The following is a 23,439-nucleotide window of genomic DNA, read 5'->3' as shown; positions in this document are numbered from 1 at the left end:
CACCCATGGCTCCCTGTGCTATGCACAAGCCATCATCCTTCCCATTTTCCCTCCCTGTAGCTCATGCCCGGCTCCTTGCCCTCCTGGACCCCGTTCCTTCTCAGATCTTTCTCTTCCCAGCTACCACTCCCCTCACCCCACACCTTGCCCATTCCAGTCCCTCATCAAAAAGAAGCCTGACTTCACCTTCTCCAGCGTTTTGCCACTCCTGTCCTGCCTCTTCTCTAATTTCTTTGCTCAGCAACCCCAAATCTTACCTGAATCATAGAACAGAATCACAGAATTGTTTAAGTTGGAAAAGACCTTTGAGATCATCGATTCCAACTGTTAACCCAGGATTGCCAATCCCACCACTAAATTGTGTCCCCAAGATCCCTCTTAGATCCCTCCAGGGCTGGTGACTCCACCACTGCCCTGGGCAGCCTGTGCCAGTGCCTGACAGCCCCTTATCTTCCACCCATCCCCAAAGGTTACTGAAGTGTTAACTTCAAGCTCAGTCTTGCCATTCTTAGGCCCATTTCTTGTTTAATTCATATCTTTCTCCCTCACTGCACCCATCTCACACTCCTCGTGCAGCCAGCCACAACCTCTTTCCAATTTCTCCTAATTGTCGTTACCTCAGACTCCTGTTCCTATGCGCTGTCTTCAGACATGGAGACATGGTGCTCAGGGACACAGTTTAGTGATGGACTTGGCAGTATGAGGTTAACAGTCGGACTCAATGATTTTAAAGGTCTTTTCCAACCTGAATGATTCTATGTGGCTTCAACCATGGCCAAGCAGCCACAGAAGCATCACTGGGAGGCCAGTCACACCCCACAGGAGCTGGAAGCAGCACTTATGCAAGCTTCAGCTTGTCCCTGCACATCTGATACATTATCCCTGGTCAGGGGAGGATGCAAACAGCGCAGCTGTGGCTCTGGAAGCAGCAAAATGAGGATATTCAGTCACCATGGACATCAGGCCACCTCTGGCTACCTATCTGCTGTGCAGATGGAAAAAAACCTGCTCCCCTTCCCCTGGAGATTTGTAATTTGGTCAAATATAGTCAGATTATCAGCAGTGGAGCCCTAGCACAAAGGCCACCTGCCAAACTTCAAATTCTCAATGCAAAACTTGAAGTTACCAGAGCTTGTTAAAGAACACATTGGCAGTTGTAACCATGGACATGTTCGCGCCCTAGTTCCACTCCAGAAATGGTCAATGGTTCTCCACAAAACTTTAAAAAGCACTAGCCCTGGAAAATTACATTCACTGAGATAACTATGCCTTGGAATAGTCCACTACTCTAAAAAAGTTAAAAAGTTACATATACATACCAGTCCCTGTCACCTGCACTCTCCTCTCCCCCATACTGAAGAACACAACCATAGCAAGTAAGCAATTAAATGCTTATTTAAAAAAAAACAAAACCAGCAGCAACCACCACCGTGTCTCACATGGTTTTGCGTTTCAGAAGCATGAAACATGAAAATTTCTTAAATTTCAGAATCATCTACCAGAAATCAGTGCCACAATTTGAACAATCTCATTCGTTTATGGAGAGTATTATAAAGAGAAAAGTGAAAAAACAGAAGCTCAGACCTGGGGTGGTCTTGCAAGAACAATTTAAAAAAAATAAATTAAAAGGCTTTGATTAATTACTGTTCTACCACTGGGTTCCTGGACACCTACAACTCAAGGTGCAAGAACTTCAGATGCAAAGAACAGGAACTCAGTTCTATATATATAGGGAACACTGATATTCCCAGTTTCTCATAACTCTGTTTGTGAGATAACTTCTTAACACAATAAAAATACAGTTAAATTGTGATTTACAGTCTCTTGCTGTTTACTACAGCATAAACATACACACAGCATAAACAGCATGCAGTACTGTAGTAGTACTATAGTATATATTACTGCTACATTAAGTATTATATGATGTTATTTTGACATCTGATGTCATTGTATATAGTTTCATAAATCAGAGAAGAAAAATCACCAATACTTGTCCCCTTTAGGGAATTCTTGAGTTTACTCTTTTACTCTGTTTTTATTAGTATTAGCAAACAAAATTGAGCTCTACGTGGTTACAGGGATCTAACTGCATTAAGCCAATTGCAGGAACAGGACCTATGGTTTTAATCATATTTTCCAGGCTCTTAAAACCACATTCATTTTAAACAAAAAAATGCTTCAGCAGTCAAAAACTTTCTGTGGTTTCCTGAGCTCTTTACCAGTTGGTATAATCACAAGATTTATAAAACTGTGCTTACTAAAATTAATCTTAAAAATCAATAAATAAGTGTGGGTTAAATACCACAAAGGAAAATAGCCCTTAAATGGACTGTACAGTCATGCTTCTTTTAAGAACCATACACAGGATACACAGCAGCAGAGAGAAAAACAGGTTGATCTAAAATACATCAATTTTTTTTTTCTTCATGCTTTATTCAAGTGATGGGGGGAAAAAAATAAAATCCTGCTGTAATTGCTAGAATTTGATAAATATTCACAGTGATTAAGAGTTTCATTCCAGTTATGTAATGACACTAGATGTTCACATTTTGCAGAAATCCCAATACAACTTTCCTCTCTCCTGACTCCCTTCATTTTGCTGCCCTATAATACCCTCTCAGCCTTTAGGAGATGTGGAGATAAGAAAGTATGAGACTAATTTCTTACATTATACTGTCGTTTTTTAATAGTTAACTTGGCCATGTCATACCTGGAAACTTTCATTTAAATAACTCAAAAAGATGGGCATGGGGAAGTGATTTATCTGTATGATTTGGATCTTTTTTCCACAAAGTGGGGAACTAACTACACTTTTTCTCCATCACGGGATCTGCAGGAATCCACTACCCATACATTCCCCAACAGTTCACAAGCAAAGATGCGATGCTCACATCTTTGTTATTTTGATATCCACATCACTCTGTAAAGTTCTGCAATGGCATAAATCATATAGATCAAGAAGGGAACTTTATTTTTCTGAAGTTTAACATAATGTGAACATAACGTGATTTTTTTACAAGTAAGGAATCCTTCCTATAAGGAATACTTAAGAATTAGTATCACAGTCATCGACTCATCTATATTGTAGTTTATTTAGGTAACTTTCAGAGTGCGCAGTTTAAGATTCGAACAAGGGAAGATGTCCTCTTTCTCCTTCACTGCATCCAATCCATCCACATGTCACCAAGATTAAGAGCATGGGGCAAGAAAAAGCCTACAAGTTCAGTAAGAAAAGCACTGCAAGGGTAGAAAAGCATTCTGCTTTTGCCTCCAAATTTGCCCTCTCCTTTGGCATGAAACATGCCCCATCCATCAGAGAATGGAGAAAAGGGTGAGAGAAAGAACAAAGGAACAGAGGAGGAAGAATTAAGGTCATTCCACATCTACCGTCTGCAGTGTCATAGCACTCCACTGGCTTTCCATGGTAAAAGATTCTATTTCACAGCTTTTTCTGCAGTAGGGCTGATGGGAGAAGTTCACATAGACGAGCCTGCAGGCTCAGGCACTGTACAGCCACCTCTCATTACCTAGCTAAGAAGCAAACCCAGCAAAACTCTGGCTGCACAATGCTGTCAATGAACGGATGCTTCTCACCAGGAACTATGGAGTAGGAAAAGACAACCACAAAGTAAAAGAAAGCAGCAGTTACATGAAAATCTGAAGTAAAATCAAAGATTAAATTGAGAAGAAAATGGAAGAAGCAAAGGCAGGATTGGAAAAAAAAAAATCAGTTCAGGGTAAAAGGAACTTCTAGGTTTATTTTGTTTTTATTAAAATGGAAGTAGTAAACTAATAACCACATTACACAGAAAACACTACTGCTATATTGGCAGGGTTAGCTGCAAAGGCAAGAATAAACTGGACAAGAAAACTTGATCTATATTTTCATTCCACAGTTGGATCCTCATTAACAAATTTTAGGGAAATCTTCCACTTTCACTTATTCAGTAAGGAACGTATTGAAAGACCACGTGTAAAGCCTTTAAAATGAATGCGAGGCAGGAGTGAAATTTTGTCTGCTGCATTCTAAGCCTCAACAAGCTCGATTTATGAGAGAATTTAAATGACTTAGTGATATTGAACCCAAAAATGTATACCACACACACGTATGGTGCGTACGTGCAGGTTTCAAGGCACATGAAGGTGAGACAGAAGAAAGCTTCAGGAAAATGTTTCAGTCATCTGCATGGTTACTACAGGTGCTCCTCCTAAAAGCTGCTTCCTAGAAGTTACTACCAGCAAACTGCATATAAACACCATCTCTTCTTGCTTTCTACATAAAAGCTATAGGAAATCTGAAATGTTAGAGAGTAAATACTGTAAGTCTCTACTGCTTGGCACCAGCAAAAACCACCAGTTTCTTCCAAAACAGGCTGGAAATTTACCTGGGAGAAGGGTTCTGGTTAGATACCTTGAACTTTGTTTCCAGCTTTTTGCATTTCACATAACCCCAAAAGAGAGTTTCCGTGTCCCAGTCAAAAAAGTACGTAACACCAATGCAGACACCTTCCGCATTATCATAGCCTTTAGAAGCTTGGAAACGAGAACATAATTGTCCAACGTATTCTGCAGCACAGATGGTCAAGGCCCATCAAAGCTAGTCAAAATCTGGATCATACTACATGGACAACATACAGTAGATATTAATCTAGCAGAAAGACAGAAGAAATGCCAAATAAGGAAGTAACATTCAGTCTGGAAAATAAAACTCCAACTAAAAGTTCCTCTTAACTGTATCAAACTGGTTAAGTAAAGTTTTTCAGGAGAAAAAAAAGGTTTTCCGTTTTTTTCCTCTCTTCTAGCCCCTCCACTTCTATGGCAAACACTCAGCATCTTTGAGGCAGCCTGCCTGGCTATTATTACATTAATTTTTAACAGGAAACACATACACACACACACACACACAAAAAGACACAGAAATAGAGGTATATGCAGCATCTCTTCTACAAGAGGGAGCATGTTTGTTCACTTCACTCAGGAAAGTTTTGAAATTACTCTTCCCCCTTCATGTTACTAGTCCTTATGAAAGAAATACGTATATGAATATGCCACCAAATTTGGATGAACACATACAGCCTCTGCTAAGGAAACAGATATACAGATATGTCTTTATAAAAATAAATATTTAAACAATTTTTAAAGCTCAAGAATTATTTACTGAAACTATAACTCACCACTTCATGAATGGATCGGTTGAAGCCATCATCCTCTGTAAGGATCAGCAAAACAATAAGAGCCATGTAAACATGGTGTGAATTCCTTTCTTCAACGTGATACAGAATTTCAAGAATTGGCAGAACCTGTAGGGGAAGAAAAACGTGTGCATCAGTTTACTCTTCAGATACCTCAGACAATAACCAGAGGAGTCTCTAAACCTCCTGTGTATCACCCTGCCCTTAACAATACCATAGCAATTCCTCCCTCTTGAAATAACCACCCCTAAATAGTGACGTATAGTGTTCAAACACCTTCCATCTGTTTCATTCTGCCTCCACAAGAGAGTCTAAACAAATTCTTTCTTGTGGTCAGACATGGAATTTCAATTCCTAATAAATGAGATTTCCAGCCATACCAGTTACCATAGGCTCTGAAAGCTTTAGCTCCCCTCTAGACTATGGGGAAAATAAAAGCGTTAAAAGATTTTCACCATTTCAAGGAGGAAAAAAATTGTTTCTAACCATTTGTTCTACCACAAGCCTGGTCTGAAAGAACTTTCCTCATCAAACATAGCCAAGCATACTGGAGCTGAGGTGCACAGAGGCATTCTGAGACCTGAAACTCAAATCTCATTTTGGTGTGTGGAGCTAATCCCAGAAAAGAACCAGTCTGGGTTGGGTTAAGACTAGAAAAGGCCTGTTTTTCCAATTCTAGACAATATGCAGCCAAAGAGAACTGACATTATGATGAGAGTTCAGCCCAAGGTCTTGCAACATTTCCACCAGGATAAACAGCTTAAGCCAAAGTCTTGCAATAATAATGAAAATGAGATTTCATTGCAACAGCAAGCATACCTGGATGCTAGTCTAAAGTTAATCCAGATGCAAACGTCTCTCTACCAACTGAAAATGAGCTTTCCACTGGCTCAGTACAACATGGCTTCTCTGAGCTGCAGAAATAGGCCTAAATCACAAAATAGCCTGGAAAAAGGAACTGGAGAAAACTCTCAATTCCAAGATAGCAGATGAGATGCAGAATTTGTTCCAAGAAGCTTCTCAACACCTAAAGACTTGCTGTTTTTCAAAACAGGCTGAGTACAGCAAGATGAATCATGTGAAACCTATTCTGGTGAGTGGCCAGGACACCGAGTGCTCCACAAGGTTCTGAAGTTACCAGAATGTTCTGTTACAGTCTACCAGTCCCAAAGCAGTTGGAACATATTAAAACACACAACAGTTTCTATTAAAACCAGTGAGATTGACCTACATGCTGGAAACCACAAAACCTTCTGACAGATGCTTTGGCCAGGGTCAAGACAATACCACAACAAAAGAAAAAGAAAAAAAATATTTACACATTGCAACCATCCTTGCTTTACCATTTCAAAGGATCCTCCACAAACTTCTCTCTCTAGTTGAAACCAGAGTCCATGTCTTTGTGTTTTGTGAATATAGGTCTTGAGTGAAGACCAGGTTTTCCCCAGAGTACCTACTTGGCATATAGCAAAAAACACTAGTCCTTTCCCTTGGATGGGGGAAAAGGGAAACAAACATCACTGCATTAGGCCATTGTTCAAATCATTTCCATCTCCAATATTTATATTGCATGTAGCTTTGCACTGTGTTAGGTCAAAGTCATTTCCAAGTCCAAGCATTACGATAAGCTTCATACAGCAGGAAGCAATATAAAACTACCAAGAACTGCATTTACAACTTGACTTTGCAGGGAGACCAACAAAATCCTTTCCGAAAGTAACCAGTGGAAGAGCTTTGTATTTTTAAGACAGCTCCCAAATAGCCGTGTCTGTTAATTTTTACAGCTACTCAAAATTGAATATACTGCGTTATAAAGTACATGCCTTGCGCTCCTTCAGTGTAACTGTGATCCAGTCTGGTTAATGCTAAACTCCACCATACAAAGCACTCTGCCGAAATGTATTCCTTCAGAATGGCCCAACATATCTCCTCTGTCTAGGCACACCACTATCAGGTCAAACTACAGCTGAAAAAGTGAGTTTGTGTTCCTTAAGCACTCCAAGTCCTAAAAGTGTGCTGCTACAAGCTGCGTTAAAAACGGGTACCTTGGTTCTGACATTGAGACATTACAGACATTTCCGTAAGGGCCGACACAGGGAAGTACTCTCACTAAAACTGTATACTAGCTACTGAAATCACCCTCACTCTGAAGACCGATTTGGCTCTCCAGATCACTGCACTCAGTCTTCCTGCCCCAAACACACCCTGAGAGCTTTCCAAACCTCTTCCTCCCACCTCCGCTCCCCAGCCATGCTTTCCTTCCCACTCCTCTTTCACACTTCTCTCCATCTACATACCAGGCAAAACTTAAGGGTGCAAATAGCAACTTAACCTCTCTACGTGCCATTTCCAGATGAAAACTGAAACAATTCATACAGTTGCTATAGCCCTTCCTCCTTCAAACACTCTTTCCTTGTATACTGATCACTGAGGCACACACCCCTTTAGGACAAGTATTACTGTTCTCAGAACAAAAACTATCTGGCAAGCCACTACTTAATTTAATATAATCAAAATTTAATTTATTTTTATATTCTGACTATTTTTTAATTTTAATTAAATATTATATATGTATTATAATATAAAATATATTAATTATATTTAAACGTACCCAGAATTGTAACCAAAAATTTTTTTATACACTTTTATGTTGTACACACATACTAAAGCTTATACATCTACCTTCTTACATGATGGCTTTGTCCAGCTACACACTGAGAAGACAATAACCACTTCCTTTCGTATTGCTGGCCCTTTTATTCATCATCATTAAACTGTCATTACTGGACTATGACTAACGCTGCTCCATCAGGAGCAGCTTTTAACTGGCAAGACACAGCCACCAGTAAAAAGTTACTTTTAATCCCCAAAATAAGGGGCAGGTAAAAACAGACACTGAAAATTGCAGGTGCTATATTCAGTCCAAGGTCAGGAACAGTTTCCCCAGCAAAGAGTTTTAAAATAGCTTGTCTTTAGTATACAACAAAACACAAGACCGCATAGCCACACAAGTAACATGCTTAAGCCACATTTATACCACAGGAAAAAATACTGCTGCACCATCAATTGATATAAATACATCATCATATACCTTATTTCAGTCCAGTCATGTTGAGCAGCAATGCAATGTCAACTTAGCATCCAAAATAAACATATTCCAAAGAAATAGCTTATTTCTTATAAGCAGATATCTCATCAGTATTTTTACCTGCAATATGGGTGATGGCTGATCTTCCAAACAGAAAAAGGCTCAACATTCTCCCACCTACAGACCATGACTCTATGCTTATGAAAAAAATTGCTGATGGCTCCCTGTTTCACCAGTCCCACCATTCCTGGAGAATCCTTGCTGGTACTTTCAATAAGATAGCCAAATTCCAGAATCTGAACATCCCTAATGGCATCAGATCTTTAACCCAATTATTTTATAAAAGTATACAAAGTGACATAAGTTACGGAAGACACACAAACATTAATTCTACCAAGCAGACTTATTACAAGAGCAAAAAGGATGCACTGCCTTACTAATGGTAAAGCATTATAAAGCCCAAAAGAAGATAAAGGTATTTATCTATAACAGACACAGGTAAATTCATATAAAAATTAGGAAGCAAGCTGAGACATGGTCTATTATAACAGTTAAGAAAAACATAATGAATCAATTTACAAATTAAAATAAAGTTACAAAAGAGCAAAGGCACATTTCAAAAACCTCTAGGAAATGTCACATAGCATCTGCTAGCAATACTTCCTGGGCACCAAAACCGAGAAGAATTAAAATAGGGGAAAACACAACAAATGTGATGCACTGCGGGCAGTGAAACAGGAACAACCTGCAAAACCCCTAAAAGTTTAAGATGAGCACTCGGCTGACTGCTGACATGACCTCTCATACAGCACCCTTATATTTCACCTGGCTGCCTCTGCATGAAGAGGCCACTGACTTATGCCATATTCCTCAAAAAAGACACTCACTCTCCTTCAAAGATACCCAAAGAGAACACTGTTTTGCCTCTGGATTAATTACCTTAACTCTTCTGCTCCTATATCTCTTAAGTTGTGGGATTCAACATCCAGTCTTTACTTCTTACCACTCCTCTCTGGAAGTGGAGAGTCCTTTCTGTTCAAGGCTTTCCCCTTGTGAACGCATGTACACATCCTGATGCTTCCTAAACTCTTTCCTGACCCACTTTCTAAGCCTCTCACAGTTTTATTGTTAATTTTAAAGCAAGAAAAAAAAAAAATCTTTCTCTACACTCTCTTCATTTTTCAATAGCCTGTAAATATTTTACAAAGTATGGCAGTACACCACCAGAATAGTATGCAACATGTTAGCACCACTCTTGCAGTTGCCATATAGGGAAGGAAATAACCAACTCCATTACTCCTATCCCTTCGCCTCGTTACAAGCCCAAGACTGAATTAGCCTTTTTCACAGCAGGGCTGTAATTGAGAGATCATGATTTCTTTGTCCAGTAACCCTCCCAACCCAAATCCTTTTTGTGTCTGGCTCAGCGTGCATTACTAAGCAATTAAAACTGCTCTTCTCAGTTGACTGCTGCTCTTCCTTACCTACTAGCTGGCTAAAAACAAGATGATTAGAAAACTGTAAGTAATGTGTCAGCAGTGATCACAAAAAGTTAACAGTATGCATGAAGAGCAAAATAAGAGCACAAAGTTTCAAATTTTGGTATTAAAAAATAAATCAAACATACTGTTGAGTTTTCAGTGATGCTTTTCTCGATTTTCTCAGCTTTTCTCACAAAGCATTTAGTGTTGCTGATTACTGCTGTTATTTTCTGGCTTTTTTTTTTTTTTTTTGAGGAGGAGGAAAGATAGGTGATAATATATGAAAATCTCCCACACTGCAGAGCGTCTGAGTACCTGCATCTGGAGTTGTTTTGACACACATGCCTCATGCTTTTTCTGTAAGTTTTACAATATATCAGACATCATAATTATAAAACAATGCACACACCTAACCTTTATTTCTCTAAAGGTGAAGTAAATCGATATGGCTAGCAGCTTTGAAACTTGTCATATCACATACCAACAGCCCAGGAAATTAAACATGACCATTTGTTTGCAGAATTCATGCAAAATGACTCAGCCCTCACCTAGATAATCTGCAGTGGACTACACGAAAGTTCAGTCTTGAATCAATTCAATATCCAGCCATCTCACCCTAGTTTGCCAACAGTGGCGTCTATCAACTCTGATTTTAGCATTACATCTGTTAGAACTTGGACTGAGACCAAGCTCATTCCATATCTGCCATCAAATAGGCAAGGGATCTAATTATCTGGCAAGACTTCAAATATTAAAATGGAAAGGGTTCTTTATTCCGTTACCAACTCCCCTAGACAGCCATTATCTTATTAAAGGAATGCTTTTTAATAAGTAAGATTTGTTTAAGTGGTTTGTGACATTACTGAAGTGGGGAGCATAAGCTAATAACCTACAAAAACTGTACCAGGTGTCTGTTACATTGGCCATTAACCACAATGCTATTTAAAGCAGCTAAAAAGTCACTACAGTTGCATTTCTATAAAATCTGTCAGCTGCTCCTTGAGGAGTTTCAGCTGCAGGTCAACCCTGTAAGACATCTGGCAAGCTAGCCAAGTTACAGCTCATTTCGTTAACTATTATCCCTGTACGCACTCAGTAAGCTTGTGTAAGTTTTCGGCCTGAATACCTAAAAAAGAAAAATAAAATAACGAACAGAATGGTATCTGCTACCGGTTTCTTCACACCATGCCCAGAGGTCAGCAGGTTTGACCTGGATCAGACTAAGAGTGACACCGAGAAGCACAGAATCAAAGACAGCCTGGTAGCTTTATCAGTACTGTCTTTTACTGCAGTGACAGGTTTAGCATCATACACCTGAGATGACATAATAAATGAGCTAGAAATGGTGAATAAGTGAGCCAGAACCTACTGCCCCTACCACAGAACAGGGGACTGTGGCAGCGGGTGACACTCAGGTTTCCAGGACCAACCCCTCATGATGAGTGTAAGGCAAGCAGAGCAATACTTACAAGACTTTCTATGTCCGTTCGTGCCAACACATACGTCCGTACATTGCCATTTTGATGCAGAAGCATGTATAAAAGAAGAGTTGCTTGATCAGATTTCTGCTGCTCACACAAAGCTGTGTACAAACTGTTAAAATTAATCTGGAAGGTGTGTGGATTTGATGATGAAAAAGCAGTGCTATCTGAAATAAAGAAATAATAATAATTTAAAAAAAAATCATGAACAAATACATTTACCACCCAGCTACTTGTTAACTTCATAAAAATCTCTTGGTGAAATATTTCATACAGACATCACAGTAAGGAGGAAATAAAAATCATCCATGACTCTTACCACTGATAGTCATAAGCCTTAATAGGATCTCATGAAGCTTCTGTCATGCCAAAAACCTGAGGCTGTCCACCCACAGAAGCAACAGTAAGACCGCTGCCTCTGCACAGACACTCATTTTTTTCAAAAAGCTATTCTGTTCACCCAAATGGCTTCCACTGTTAGAAAAGAAGGCAGTCCCAGGAGCTGCTGCAAGGAGGGCAGCTACAGCCTCTTCTCTGGACCCCACGTATTGATGATTCATGTTTCCAAACCCTGCACCCCAAACTTTCAGGTTTAGCATCAAGGTGTTATCTCCTATCCATTTCTCGGCATGAAGGGCAGATACACATAGGTCAAGGCTATCAGTACATTTTCAGTGAAACATAGGTGTTGTCAGGACCCTAAAGATGCAAGTGTGGTGGGGAGTTCAGTGGGTTAAGTAGTCTAAAAGACCACACTGTACAGTCTAAGATCCCTCAAAGCAACAGCAGTTTATTCATGTTCACATGGCACAATACAATCTGTGCCAGAGCTGTTAGTGAGAATAAACCAGATTTCTGTTCACAGAACCTTTACACAAGAAGCTTTACCAGTTTCAACAAAAACCTCCATCAGCACAGATCTCTAACAGTCAGGAATTTCCAGTGGAAAAAGCTAGTGTGACAAATGATGCACTCATGTCAGAAAGGCAGATTCATGTCCTTATTCAGCCTCCCAATCTCCCCAAGTCAGAGATTTTGCCTTTGCCTTCTCCACAAAAACCTTTGAGAGTACAAGGTTTCGTTCCAGCGCAGAGCAGGTACATTTCTCAGCTCTCAAAAAGCTTCACAGGAATATGTATGAAGTATCTTCCTGTCCAGCTCTGTTCAAAAACATCCAACCAAAACATGCATCTTCTGTGATGATACATGAAGTAGGACGAGTCTGCCTTTTTGCGTTGATTTATTTCAGCATCTGGGCAACTGAATACAAAAGCTATCTTTTCTGAGCACACAAACAAGCTATGCATATGGAAAAATTACAGCAATTTCATGGCAAGATGATATTCTGGGAACAACAGTAGTTTGGATACTCCAATATACTAAAGGTTTGGACTTAAAAATTTCCATATTACTATAAGCAGGATGTCCAAAGTTGAAGAACTCAATTACAATTCATCAGTTCCCACAACACCACACTAGAGATTTCTGAATTATCATTTATTAAAAACGCATTAACTTAGGAAAGCTCTGCTGTATCAAACAGCATGACAGTACTACTACTCCTCCTGCACAGTGATTTGTGGACAGATGGCATTTTAAGGAAAGGAAGAAAAGACTCAGGAGAATAAAGGGCAGGGGAGAAATACAATGCAAATTTCAAAACCTGCCTTTTAACAAGCCATTTTGCAGCCAACTATATTTCGATAGCCAGCATAATAGGCAGCAGCTACTGCATTTCATCCAAATCTTTCTTCTTCCTCAAATCCTGAAAGATTTCTCAGATGTTATAGACTGCATCACCACAGAAAATGCTGAGAAAACAGTGTCACCACGCCAGGTGCCCATGGCCAGCATTCATGAGTCAACACAGATTTGGCTGTGTAAATGAATACTCCCATGGTTTCTGACCAAACTTTTCCACTCTTCTGGACAAATCTCTATACTGGTAGGGACTGATCACACAAAAGCTCACTGCACCCACTGAGATGTGGGCGTCTGTCCTTCCCCTTTCTTTGTAGTTTGTATTCTTAGCAAAGTTTCTAAATAACTTTCAGCATGGAAGAATGTGGTAGTTGTCACTTATTTTGAAGAACATCTCCACCCTCTCTGGAAGGAAAAAGTACTTGGAAGACCTGTGGGAGCCCCACAGGAGCCCTGGCTCCCACTGGGTTCCTGGGGGCCCAGCAGAGACGACGTGCCAGGGAGCTGGCTGCTTCTCTTGGCCTGGGCGAGGGATGACAGCTCCAGCCATTTAGCTGAACTCAGTGGGAGGCACTGAAGCAAACACTTCTCCTTTCTGCAGGAGTCGGGAGGCACTGCCACACACACAGAGGCAAGATGCAGCCCATCAGCGATGGAAACCTTGCCTCTCCCTACAACGACATACCAACAGGCAGAGGAGTGCCCCAAACCTGTCTTTTCTGAACTACCCTTGCTGCCCCAAGACCCCTACAATCACTGATCCTGATTATGGACCAACTGGTTTAAAGCCATCCCACTTTAGGTGAGTATTTCTCTTTAATAGGGAAAACCTGGATGTAGACAGCAACATCGCATCAATTCAACGTGCTCTATTAAGCAGCAACTTGATGCCATGGTTCATTAGCTGAGGAGCATCCACTCACTTTCAGTTTTTGCTTCTGTGGATATTTAACTTGTGCCACATATTTATAGCACTTCACTATCTTTTTTATTAAAGCATATTTTAAAAACTGTAAAAAACAAATACCTAAACAGTATTAAAGAAACTTCTCAGCAATTGCAATATATCCTGTAGTATTCTGCAGAATGTTGAACTGACCAACATAAAAATTAAACTATTCTAGACCATGCAGAATGAAGAAACTATCCTGAATTGTATTAGCTTTGTCTCAAATTATATGCATTACTTCAACAAAAAAGCCAGTTTTCATTTTATAGTCACATACTATAGATCATTAGGACAGCAACCAGCCTTTCTTTTTCATGTAATTCTCCTCTTACCACAGCCCCTCAGAACGTCCACAGGAATCAGATTTAAGCTCAGTTATATGAGTATTGCTAGCGAAAACAGGTTTATGGGAAACAGTAAGTCATTCTATAAACGTACACATAGAGTAAATATGGCTTTTCATGCTACTATGACATAGCATAAGTTCTTTTAAAATTTTATAATGGTACATGTGTAACAGTTTTCAATGAAATACATTACTCATTACTGATGCCACAAAACAAACTCAACCAAAATAAAACATTCATAGACGTTTGCAGTTTAAAAAAAGAACAAAACAAAAACTGTATGAAGAATTTGAACTCCACTGCCTGTTAACAGCATCCAATAAATCAAAGGGGCATTTCAGAACTAAGACTTCTTCTTTAAAAGAACAATCCTCCATCCTCAAAACCCAAAGAAACTTCCTAGGTAAACGTGAATGAATTTAGAGCTCAACCTTCTAAAAACTTAATGGTTAAAGGCATACAAATAAAGTGAGTAATTCAGAGGCACTGATGTGGCTTCACAGGTTAGCATGTAGCACTTGAGCTGTGCCAAGTAGCTCTGTGCATACTGTCAAACCCTGTAAAGCCAAGGAAAGGTAAAACCCCGTGGCTAAAACTCAGAGAGATTTAAGTGTATGGATAAAATACATATGAAAAGAAGCACGCTGCCTGAAAGCTGAGCTAAGTAGTCCAAGCTGTGTTAGGGCATTACTGCATCGCAAGCAAGACTCTCTGCAGCAGGGGACTGAGTCCAGCATCACATCTGCAGTTACCTGATACACAGACTCCAACCAGCCTTCTCAAAAACCAGGCAAGCACTGAAACAGCTCTGAAACTTTCCCTGTACTCAAGTCTCATCAAAGTGTTTACATTAACCAGTTTCTCCACACATTTGCAATACAAGAATGCAGTTAGCAAATCAGTCCAGTTTGCAATTCAATTGCTTATCTTGGCTCTCAGGAACATGACTCCAGATAAACAGAATTTCCCCAAGTGCTATAAAGTTTGAGGGGACTCCTGCAGATTCTTACATAACCAACCTACTTAGAGGTCAGTATAATTTATATTCTATGAAATTATGCTTTCTAAAATTTTTCAAGTCTGAAGGAAAGAGCATGCTTCTCCCTCTGCCCCTTCCATTAAATTCCAGCAGCTGAGGAACTCCACCTCAAAACTCCCAGAAGAAAACATACTATTGCAGCTCTTCCATGGGCTGGCTGAAGGGAAACCAGATTTTGGAAAGAGAACCTCTAAGTAGTTGCAGCAAATTAACACTTCACTTTCATCAGTTCATGCTTAGAAATAAGAAGGAATACAAACCTTGCGTGTTCTTGAAGGACATAATGGCTTGCCTGTAGGGGTTCGGTGTATCTGGAGCATCGGTCAGATTAGCCAAGACCAGCAGAAGCAGCAGACTCTGGTTCGCTAGAGGGGAGCACTGCTCCAGGTGCGGCGCTGGTTTACTCCCAACCCCACCTAGCGTGAAGACTGTCCACAGGCCAGCTAGAAAGAAAAGATAAAGAATACCGTGTTTGGTCCCGTTTTAATGAACACAGCTCCTTGAAAGGAAAAGAGCATCTGACACACAGGTAGAAAGAAGAGGGAAAAACAAATCGCCCCTGTACAATGAGATGATGGATCTGGGTACTTGATTTCTCCATATGAAAATATCAGGAGTAACACAGCAGTGGACACAGAGAGGTAGGAATTGAAAGATTACTGGAAATGGAGAAAATTAAGTCACAGGAATATATGAAAAGGAAATTAGGAGAAGTGAAACACAAGCATATGTGTGAGGGGGAAAACCTTAAACACAGAGCAGATACCAGCTGAAGGATTCACACTGCAATCCTGATAATGCTAACTTATTAATAGAGGAAAATGAGCTTTTATGTTACCTTCTTAATAAAACCAGCCTGGTCCATCATGCATCATTTTTCTGATATATTCTATTTTTCATAAACTCAGCAAAATTTAGACAAAACACAGTAACAAAAACTAATATTGCAAAACTAGAACATCCAAAGGGAGTCCTGTAGAAATCATCATCATTGCTCATTATTGTAGGTACACAACATAATAGTAAATAATAAACCTCTTGGGGAAAAAAAGACAGGATCAACAGCAATTTAAATTTAAATTTTAAGGTATTATTAAACTCAGCCTCATATTTTTGCATTCCTAAAAAAGACGAAACAATTTGAAAAAGCACTCCAGCTGGAAGTACTTACCCTACTCTGAAACACCTTTTTAAGAGGTTTCAGATAAGATATAAAGGTATAAAGTGCAAACTGTTTACAATAATTTGAAGTTAAAAATCTAGTTAAAAAGAAATAAGTTTGAAGTGACAAATCACTATTGATGCTGTCAAAAACAGTCTGATTGATTCCTCTTGGGTAAGCAAGTTTTTGTTGCCTCACAACTGCCTCGAAACTACACATGTAACAAAAGCACCAAAACTTCATTCATTTTACACCCACAGAAAATTATTAGGTACAAAAATGTAAACAGCTCATCATTCCACACCGGATCTCAGTTCTTTGCTCGTGAACTACAATAAGAATGCGTGTTAGCATACCTTACACTTTATCTAGGTGTATATTTATGGTTCATATACAGCTCCAGTATTAAGGCATAAAGTATAAAGCCAGTATAAAGCACCTGAAGGCTGCTCGTTAAAACTCTCATTATAATACTGTTTAAACTTTGATGTTTGAGCCTGAGATGCAGAGTCATTTTCATATTTAATCCTTAAAGCATTACAAAAATTACCTCCAAAACTTAACTACTGTATTTGAAATTCCTGTTCCTAATTACAGCAGTGTTTGTGAACCAAGCTGACCAGCTATGTGCCCAAATACCGATTAAAGGAGACTGGAAGGGAGAAGGAGCAGCAGGGGAGGATTAGAGAAGTCCCCTCAGCCCTTTCCAGCAAGTCCGTAAGTCCTTATTTCCTTGTCCCTACTCATGAGACTATAATACACAGCGGGGAAGGAAAAAAAACCAAACAAAAAAATCTACCACCAAAACTGAAGCAGAGATGCTGCAGGGTCAGCATTACTGGGCAAAAAGTTGGGGAAAGAATAAAACTTGCCCCCTCCACGACTATGGTGGCATATGACTTCTTCAGTGTCACTGGGCCTCTACCTTTATCACATTTATCACTCCTGATACATTCCCAGGGGGTAAGAAGCAGCCCCCCCCAACCACACTGGATTATATTTGCCCCCAGATGCCTCTTAGCAGCTATTTTTCAGTGTGCCTTAAAATTTTATGTCAGAGAGTGAGCATTTAATCCAATTATTCATTTAATAGGTCAAAGTCTTGAATTATACAGCACAAAAAGAAATAATCTAAACTTTTAAAAACTCTTTTTTTTTATTAACGCCTAAAGTAAAAATTAATTATAACACACTTTCTTGAAGACGACAGAAAAAAAATGAGAAACTTTAATTTTCACTCTTCTAGCCAGAGAGATTCAAGGTGCAAAGGATAAAAACCTGTAAGCCATTTGAATGTAAAATTAAGTATAGCACAACCAATTAAAAGAATGTAAAGTACTCTTAGCCCTACAAAATTTCAAGCCAGCTGAAGAGTATTTTTCTTCAAACATAATTATATAGTTAGATTTTGTAATAACCCAGCTCTCCCTTCATCAACACAATTGCAAGGCAATTACTGCCATGTCAAGGGCAAGGGAACTAATGCCATTCAATGTTAAGCAGCTTGAAGGAGTTCTTGTAATAAAAAGCACAATAATTACAGCCTTCTTAGCAAAAATTTCATGTTACATTAATAATCCTTTATCTTAATAATACTTTATCACTGTATTTTTGATCCACTGTCCTTAAATCAGAATGAAGCTGAATAAAAATGCTGACCATGAACTTAGCTTCTAAACTCACATGAGCTACCCAGATTGGTAACATGAAAGAAATTATTTTCTTTAAAAAAAAAACCAAACATATATTTATCATCGTACATTAAATAAATACAAATCTGGCACATTCCCATTCTTGACGTTTAGTGTAGTTCTCACTTTTCATTTTCTACCACCCCAGCCTTCTTGTGTCTGGCACCTGCTATTACTACACCTTTCCTCAATAGTTGGGAAAAGAGGGATATGACTAAAATACTGGCGAGTAAGTTGAATCTTCCACCGGGAAGAATGAAGCAACTACATCCAAGAGAAATCTGCATCTTGATCTATGACCCAAGTAACCTCCTGAAGTTTTCTCTCTTGTTATCAAGCGCATTACTCCAGAAAAGCAATCCCACGCTAATTGGTTCATAATATTCCTTTCCATTCCAAAATGCCACGTCACATTAGGTGCTAAATACTGGTCGGTGCTATCAACGTAGCCAAGTTAAAGGGACATTTCTAAGGAAAATATCTTTTCTAATCATTAACAGCAGATTAAAGTTCTAAATAGATAAACAGCTTGGGAGCACAGAGAGACAAGCAGGCAATGCTTGTAGTTGTATTCTGTATGTTCCCAGTGTATGGGGCTCTGGGGCCCACAACATGGGGCATGGACCTGTTGGCCGAGTCCAGCGGAGGCCATGGAGATGACCAGGGGCTGGAGCACCTCTGCTGGAAGGACCAGCTGGGAGAGCTGGGGTGGTTCAGCCTGGAGAGGAGAAGGCTTTGGGAACACGTTTGAGCACCTTCCAGCACCTCAAGGGGCCGACAGGGAAGCTGGAGAGGGTCTTTGTACCAGGGCCTGTAGTGATAGGACAAGGGGGAAAGGCTTTGCACTGAGAGAGGGGAGATTTAGATTGGATATTAGGAACAAATCCTTTCCTGTGAGGGTGGTGAGACACTGGAATGGGTTGCCCAGAACGGCTGAGGATGCCCCATCCCTGGCACTGCTCAAGGCCAGGTGGCAGGGGGTTGGGACTAGATGGTCTTTACGGGCCCTTCCAAACCAAGCCATTCTATGGTTCTATGAATATCTGAAATATCACTTCACTACAGCTGGTTTTACATTTATGTGTATTTCAAAAGTATCAGCCATACTTTTTTAGCAAGCAAAACCAGAACAATTTATGCTGCAACCCCTGAGAAGCTCTCCTCACTACATTCCTTTCAGATCTGAAGTTAATAGTTAACAGAAAACATACAAAGAATATACACTGATACAGAAAGAGTAGCCAGAATCATATTTCAGATTAATCTTCTTCAGAACATCACAGAAAAAAACCCCACGGAATAAAAGGAAGAAAATCCCACATTTAAAATTCCTGTTTAAGTCCATAGGATAGCCGTAGGTAGCTGTAACTGCACTAGTGCTGCCTGGCATCGTGAAAAGCACGGAATGAAGTTTGCCTAGACACTTTTAACATACAGTGCTCAGATTTCTTTCACATTTGAATTTCACTTTAAATTTCATTTACTCCTATTCTCTTGCCATTTTAGTATACATCTCAAGGGAAATGCAAATTACTGAAGTTTCCTTAAAGTTTTCTGTATCTCTGGGCAGTGGCAAAGATGAGCTCACAAAACTAAACCACTGCACTGTGATAAGGATGAAGGAGGTTGACTACCTGTAATAGCATCATGACAAAGTGCTTCTGAAGCTCGATAAACTCTTGAAAATGTTCCAAACACCACCTTTCTGGTGCCAATTATCATAGAATGGTTTGGGTCAGGAGGGACCTCAAAGCCCCCTGGCCACCCCCTGCACCTCCCCCCAGCCCAGGTGGGTCCTAGCCCCAGCCTGGCCGTGGGCACTGCCGGGGACGGGGCACCCACAGCTGCCCCGGGCAGCCTCTGCCAGCGCCTCGCCGCCCTCAGGGTAAAGAATTTCTTGCTAATTCTAATCTAAATGTAAGCCTGATGAAGTTAATAATCCATAATCCTAAAAGAGTCTCTGACATCATTGAGGCAGCTACACACCACACAGCTGTTCACCCACTCCCCCACCAGCAGGATGGGAGAGAGAACTGGAAAAAAAAAGTAAAACTTACGGGTTGATATAACAATAGTTTAGTGGGAAAGGAAGGGAAAATAAAAATAACAGCGATAATATAAAAAAGAAGTGATGCACAGTGCAACTGCTCACCACCTGTTGACCGATGCCCAGCCAGACTGTGAGCAGTGGGCCACGACCCCCCGGGCTAGCTTGCTACAGTTTGATTGTTCAGCATGATGTCGTATGGACTGGGATATCCCTGTGGCCAGTCTGGGTCAGCTGTCCTGGCTGTGTCCTCTGCCGGCCTCTTTGCTGGCTGAGCATGAGAAGCTGAAAAGCCCTTGACTTAGCGTAAGCGTTGCTCAGCAACAAATAAAACACCAGCGTGTTATCAACATTATTCTCATTTTAAATCCAAAATACAGCACTGTACCAGCTACTACAAAGAAAATTAATACTATTACAGCCAAAACCAGGACAAACATTCAGGTATTTGGATCACTTATTTAATCTATACAATTTACTGTTTTCTGCAAAATATTTGTAATCTATTTTTAGTTATAATTCTCCGATATAACTTTATTTCTTGACTCAGTTCCACATGCAACCACATCACCAGAATTTTTGTCAGTTCGAAAAATATTAAAATTTTGCCAATTATTTGAAAAAAACACAGATCCTTTCAGAAGGAACAGACTACTTGTACCTTTCAAACGTAATGAGCAGATCCATTTTTCCCTTCTTTTTCAAAAACCTACCCATCACAGCTTCTTTTCCCCCCTGGTCATACAGTGCTACAGAAGGCACAGCAAGGTCTTGCTTAAGAGCAAGGAATGGCTTTTTTCTATAGAGAATCTGAGGTCTTCTGTAAGATGGCTAGAAACACTGTTCATAGCCATCAAAACAAACTCCAGACTTTAATCTGGTTTGATAGTTTGGAACTACACTTAATGGAAAAATGAAATTATGACACATTCACCGAAAATGAACTTTCACCAGACTTATTTAAGCACAATTCTGTAGAATTCTCAGCCTAACGGTCTGGTCTCTGTTACACAACAAGAAGATACAAATAAGGTTCCTGTTTGTACTACTCGGAGAAAAGTTTAAATGCACTTATTTATAGCTCCATGTGATGAAGCAAAGTTTTAAGAGCTTGATTTTAAAGATATTTTAAAACCAAAAGACCGGTAGAAGCACAGAGGGTACTTTAAAAATGTATTCATTACAAAACATTGACATTTATATACAACTGAACTTCTAGCACTGCATACCATTATTTCAAGTTAGTGCATCAACAAACAGTGAGCTATTATTGATTTGTGAGCTTCCTTGGGGTATTTAATAAACTAGCTGTAATTCTTCCACAAAACACACCTTTACCATCTTCAGTGTAAAGATTGGAAAATAAACCCTCTGAGCTCTCTCCCTGGAATGAGCATTAAACTAATAGAGAGAAAACTGGTGTTACCTATTTCAAAGTATCGTTCTGAGAAAAGTAGAATATTTTTTTTTATTTAATAGCAGTTGCAAATGCAGTCATATTAATAATCGAACTTAATCAAGATTTCCTTTGAACCACCTAGCCTTCATTAAGTTTAAACATAGGCATTAAATTTCAATTAATGCTGGCATAGCCTTTTTGAAGTACGCTCATTTCTCTCCTCACTGGGGCTTGGTAACAGAGCGGATCCTCTTCTCATTGCCCCATACGCACCAATTCAGTTCTATCATACATCCCTAGCATCCTGCCAGTGAGTTTTATTGCTTTTCAAACTATTTTGCAAAGTGCACCAGATTGATGTGCAGCCCCAGGCTGCTTTCGAGACTGAAAAGGAAATCATAAGAGTTTCATTAGACATGAAAACCTTCAAAAGATCTTCTTGATCTCTTCCTGTCATTTTAACATTTCAAAAATTACAGTCCTGCTCCCTTGTTGCAAAAACGGAAAGAACACAAGTAGATGAGGCTGGAGAAGTCCCTAAAAAAAAAGTGTTAAATATAAAAAAAAACCCCACACAACCACAAAAAAAACCCTAAACACACAACTGAACAGACTTAACTTATGTTTTGGTAATCTGTTCAAGTCCTAGCTCTACAGCCTGCTTTCCTATTTATCAAACTGTCAGTATCCAGAAGACTGCTCAATACTGCAACAACATCTAAGACAGCAGTAAATAAAGATTACAAAGACCTAAAGCAAAAGTGATTTTCCTTGCATCTAATTGATACCATCGTGTACTTCCTCCACCAAAACCAGTGACTAACATTATTCAAAAACATCACAATTACTATTCCATTCTTATTAGATTCAAGCAGCATCTTTGGGAACTTGAGGGTTGGGTTTTTTTTATTTAATGCTTATTATGTGTGTCACATTTCTTAAGTCAATTCAATGGTTCTCACATCGTGGTCTGATGAACACTTTTCTGGTGGCCTATGGAGAGCTGGCAGTTCATGTTGCGCTGGCTCTTGTCCTTGTTTCCAGCTGCTACATTGTGTTAGAAGAAAGCTAAAAATACATAAATACTTTCCTACGATTACTTTTCCATGTAAGCAATTTCTCAAGTTGCCACAGGGATGTTATGTGATAATGAATGGGAGAGGAAAAAGTGGTCCATGGAATCATAAATAGGAGAGGCTGGATCAGTGAGGCAATTGCTATATCAAGATGCAGTTCACAATATTTCAAGTTAAAGTCATTTTACACTTTATAAGCATGTCCTTAACACTTCAGGTCTTCATTTAAGCGACTTAAAACTGCTAATTGTGAGGAGCACTGGGTATACTTGATTAGAAGACTATAAAACCATCAGCTACACTAATTTTAGGGAAGTCCCACTGCAAGTTTTTGGAAGATTAATTACAGCAAGAAACTAGCAAAGCTGAAGTATAGAAAATACAGAATAATTTTTATGTGGTTAATGAACTTGCATGTTAAGTATTCCACCCTGAAGAAATATTAAACTTCTAAGGAGCATAAAACCACACTGATGGATACACAAACTACAACCTCTGATTGAAAAAGTGGGTCTGATTAGTGCCAATTTTTTAGGTAGGGAAATTATAAAACTTAGAAGCATAAAAATGGCTGCCCTAAATACGGCAGTAACTTTTTGTTTGCACTAACTTTTTCATTGCAGTAACTTTTTCAGCTGCCACAAGTTCCCCTAAATGCAACTTTATGTCTGCATGGTAATACAAATGACAAAAGTAACAATTTTTAATTTTCAGCCATATTTTTCATGGTCTCCACCCTCTGGCACTAGACTAACAGAATTAACCCAAGCTAGCTTGAGACATAGA

General features: G+C 39.5%; 1 protein-coding gene across 4 annotated transcripts in view; it reads right to left on the bottom strand.

Annotated features, from left to right (window-relative positions):
* Nucleotides 1–23,439, bottom strand: part of DYM (dymeclin) — a 213,727-nt gene that overhangs the window by 112,797 nt on the left and 77,491 nt on the right. For all 4 annotated transcript variants that reach the window (XM_055698723.1, XM_055698722.1, XM_055698724.1 and 1 more), the window contains 3 exons: nt 15,539–15,721; nt 11,231–11,409; nt 5,175–5,300 (listed from right to left, as the gene is read on the bottom strand). In XM_055698723.1, coding sequence (XP_055554698.1) covers nt 5,175–5,300; nt 11,231–11,409; nt 15,539–15,721 — 488 coding nt within the window. The remainder of the gene's footprint in view (nt 1–5,174; nt 5,301–11,230; nt 11,410–15,538; nt 15,722–23,439) is intronic.

This window comes from Falco cherrug, chromosome Z, assembly GCF_023634085.1.
Source record: "Falco cherrug isolate bFalChe1 chromosome Z, bFalChe1.pri, whole genome shotgun sequence".
Classification (NCBI taxonomy): Eukaryota; Metazoa; Chordata; class Aves; order Falconiformes; family Falconidae; genus Falco; species Falco cherrug.
This window is presented reverse-complemented; position numbering and strand designations above follow the sequence as displayed.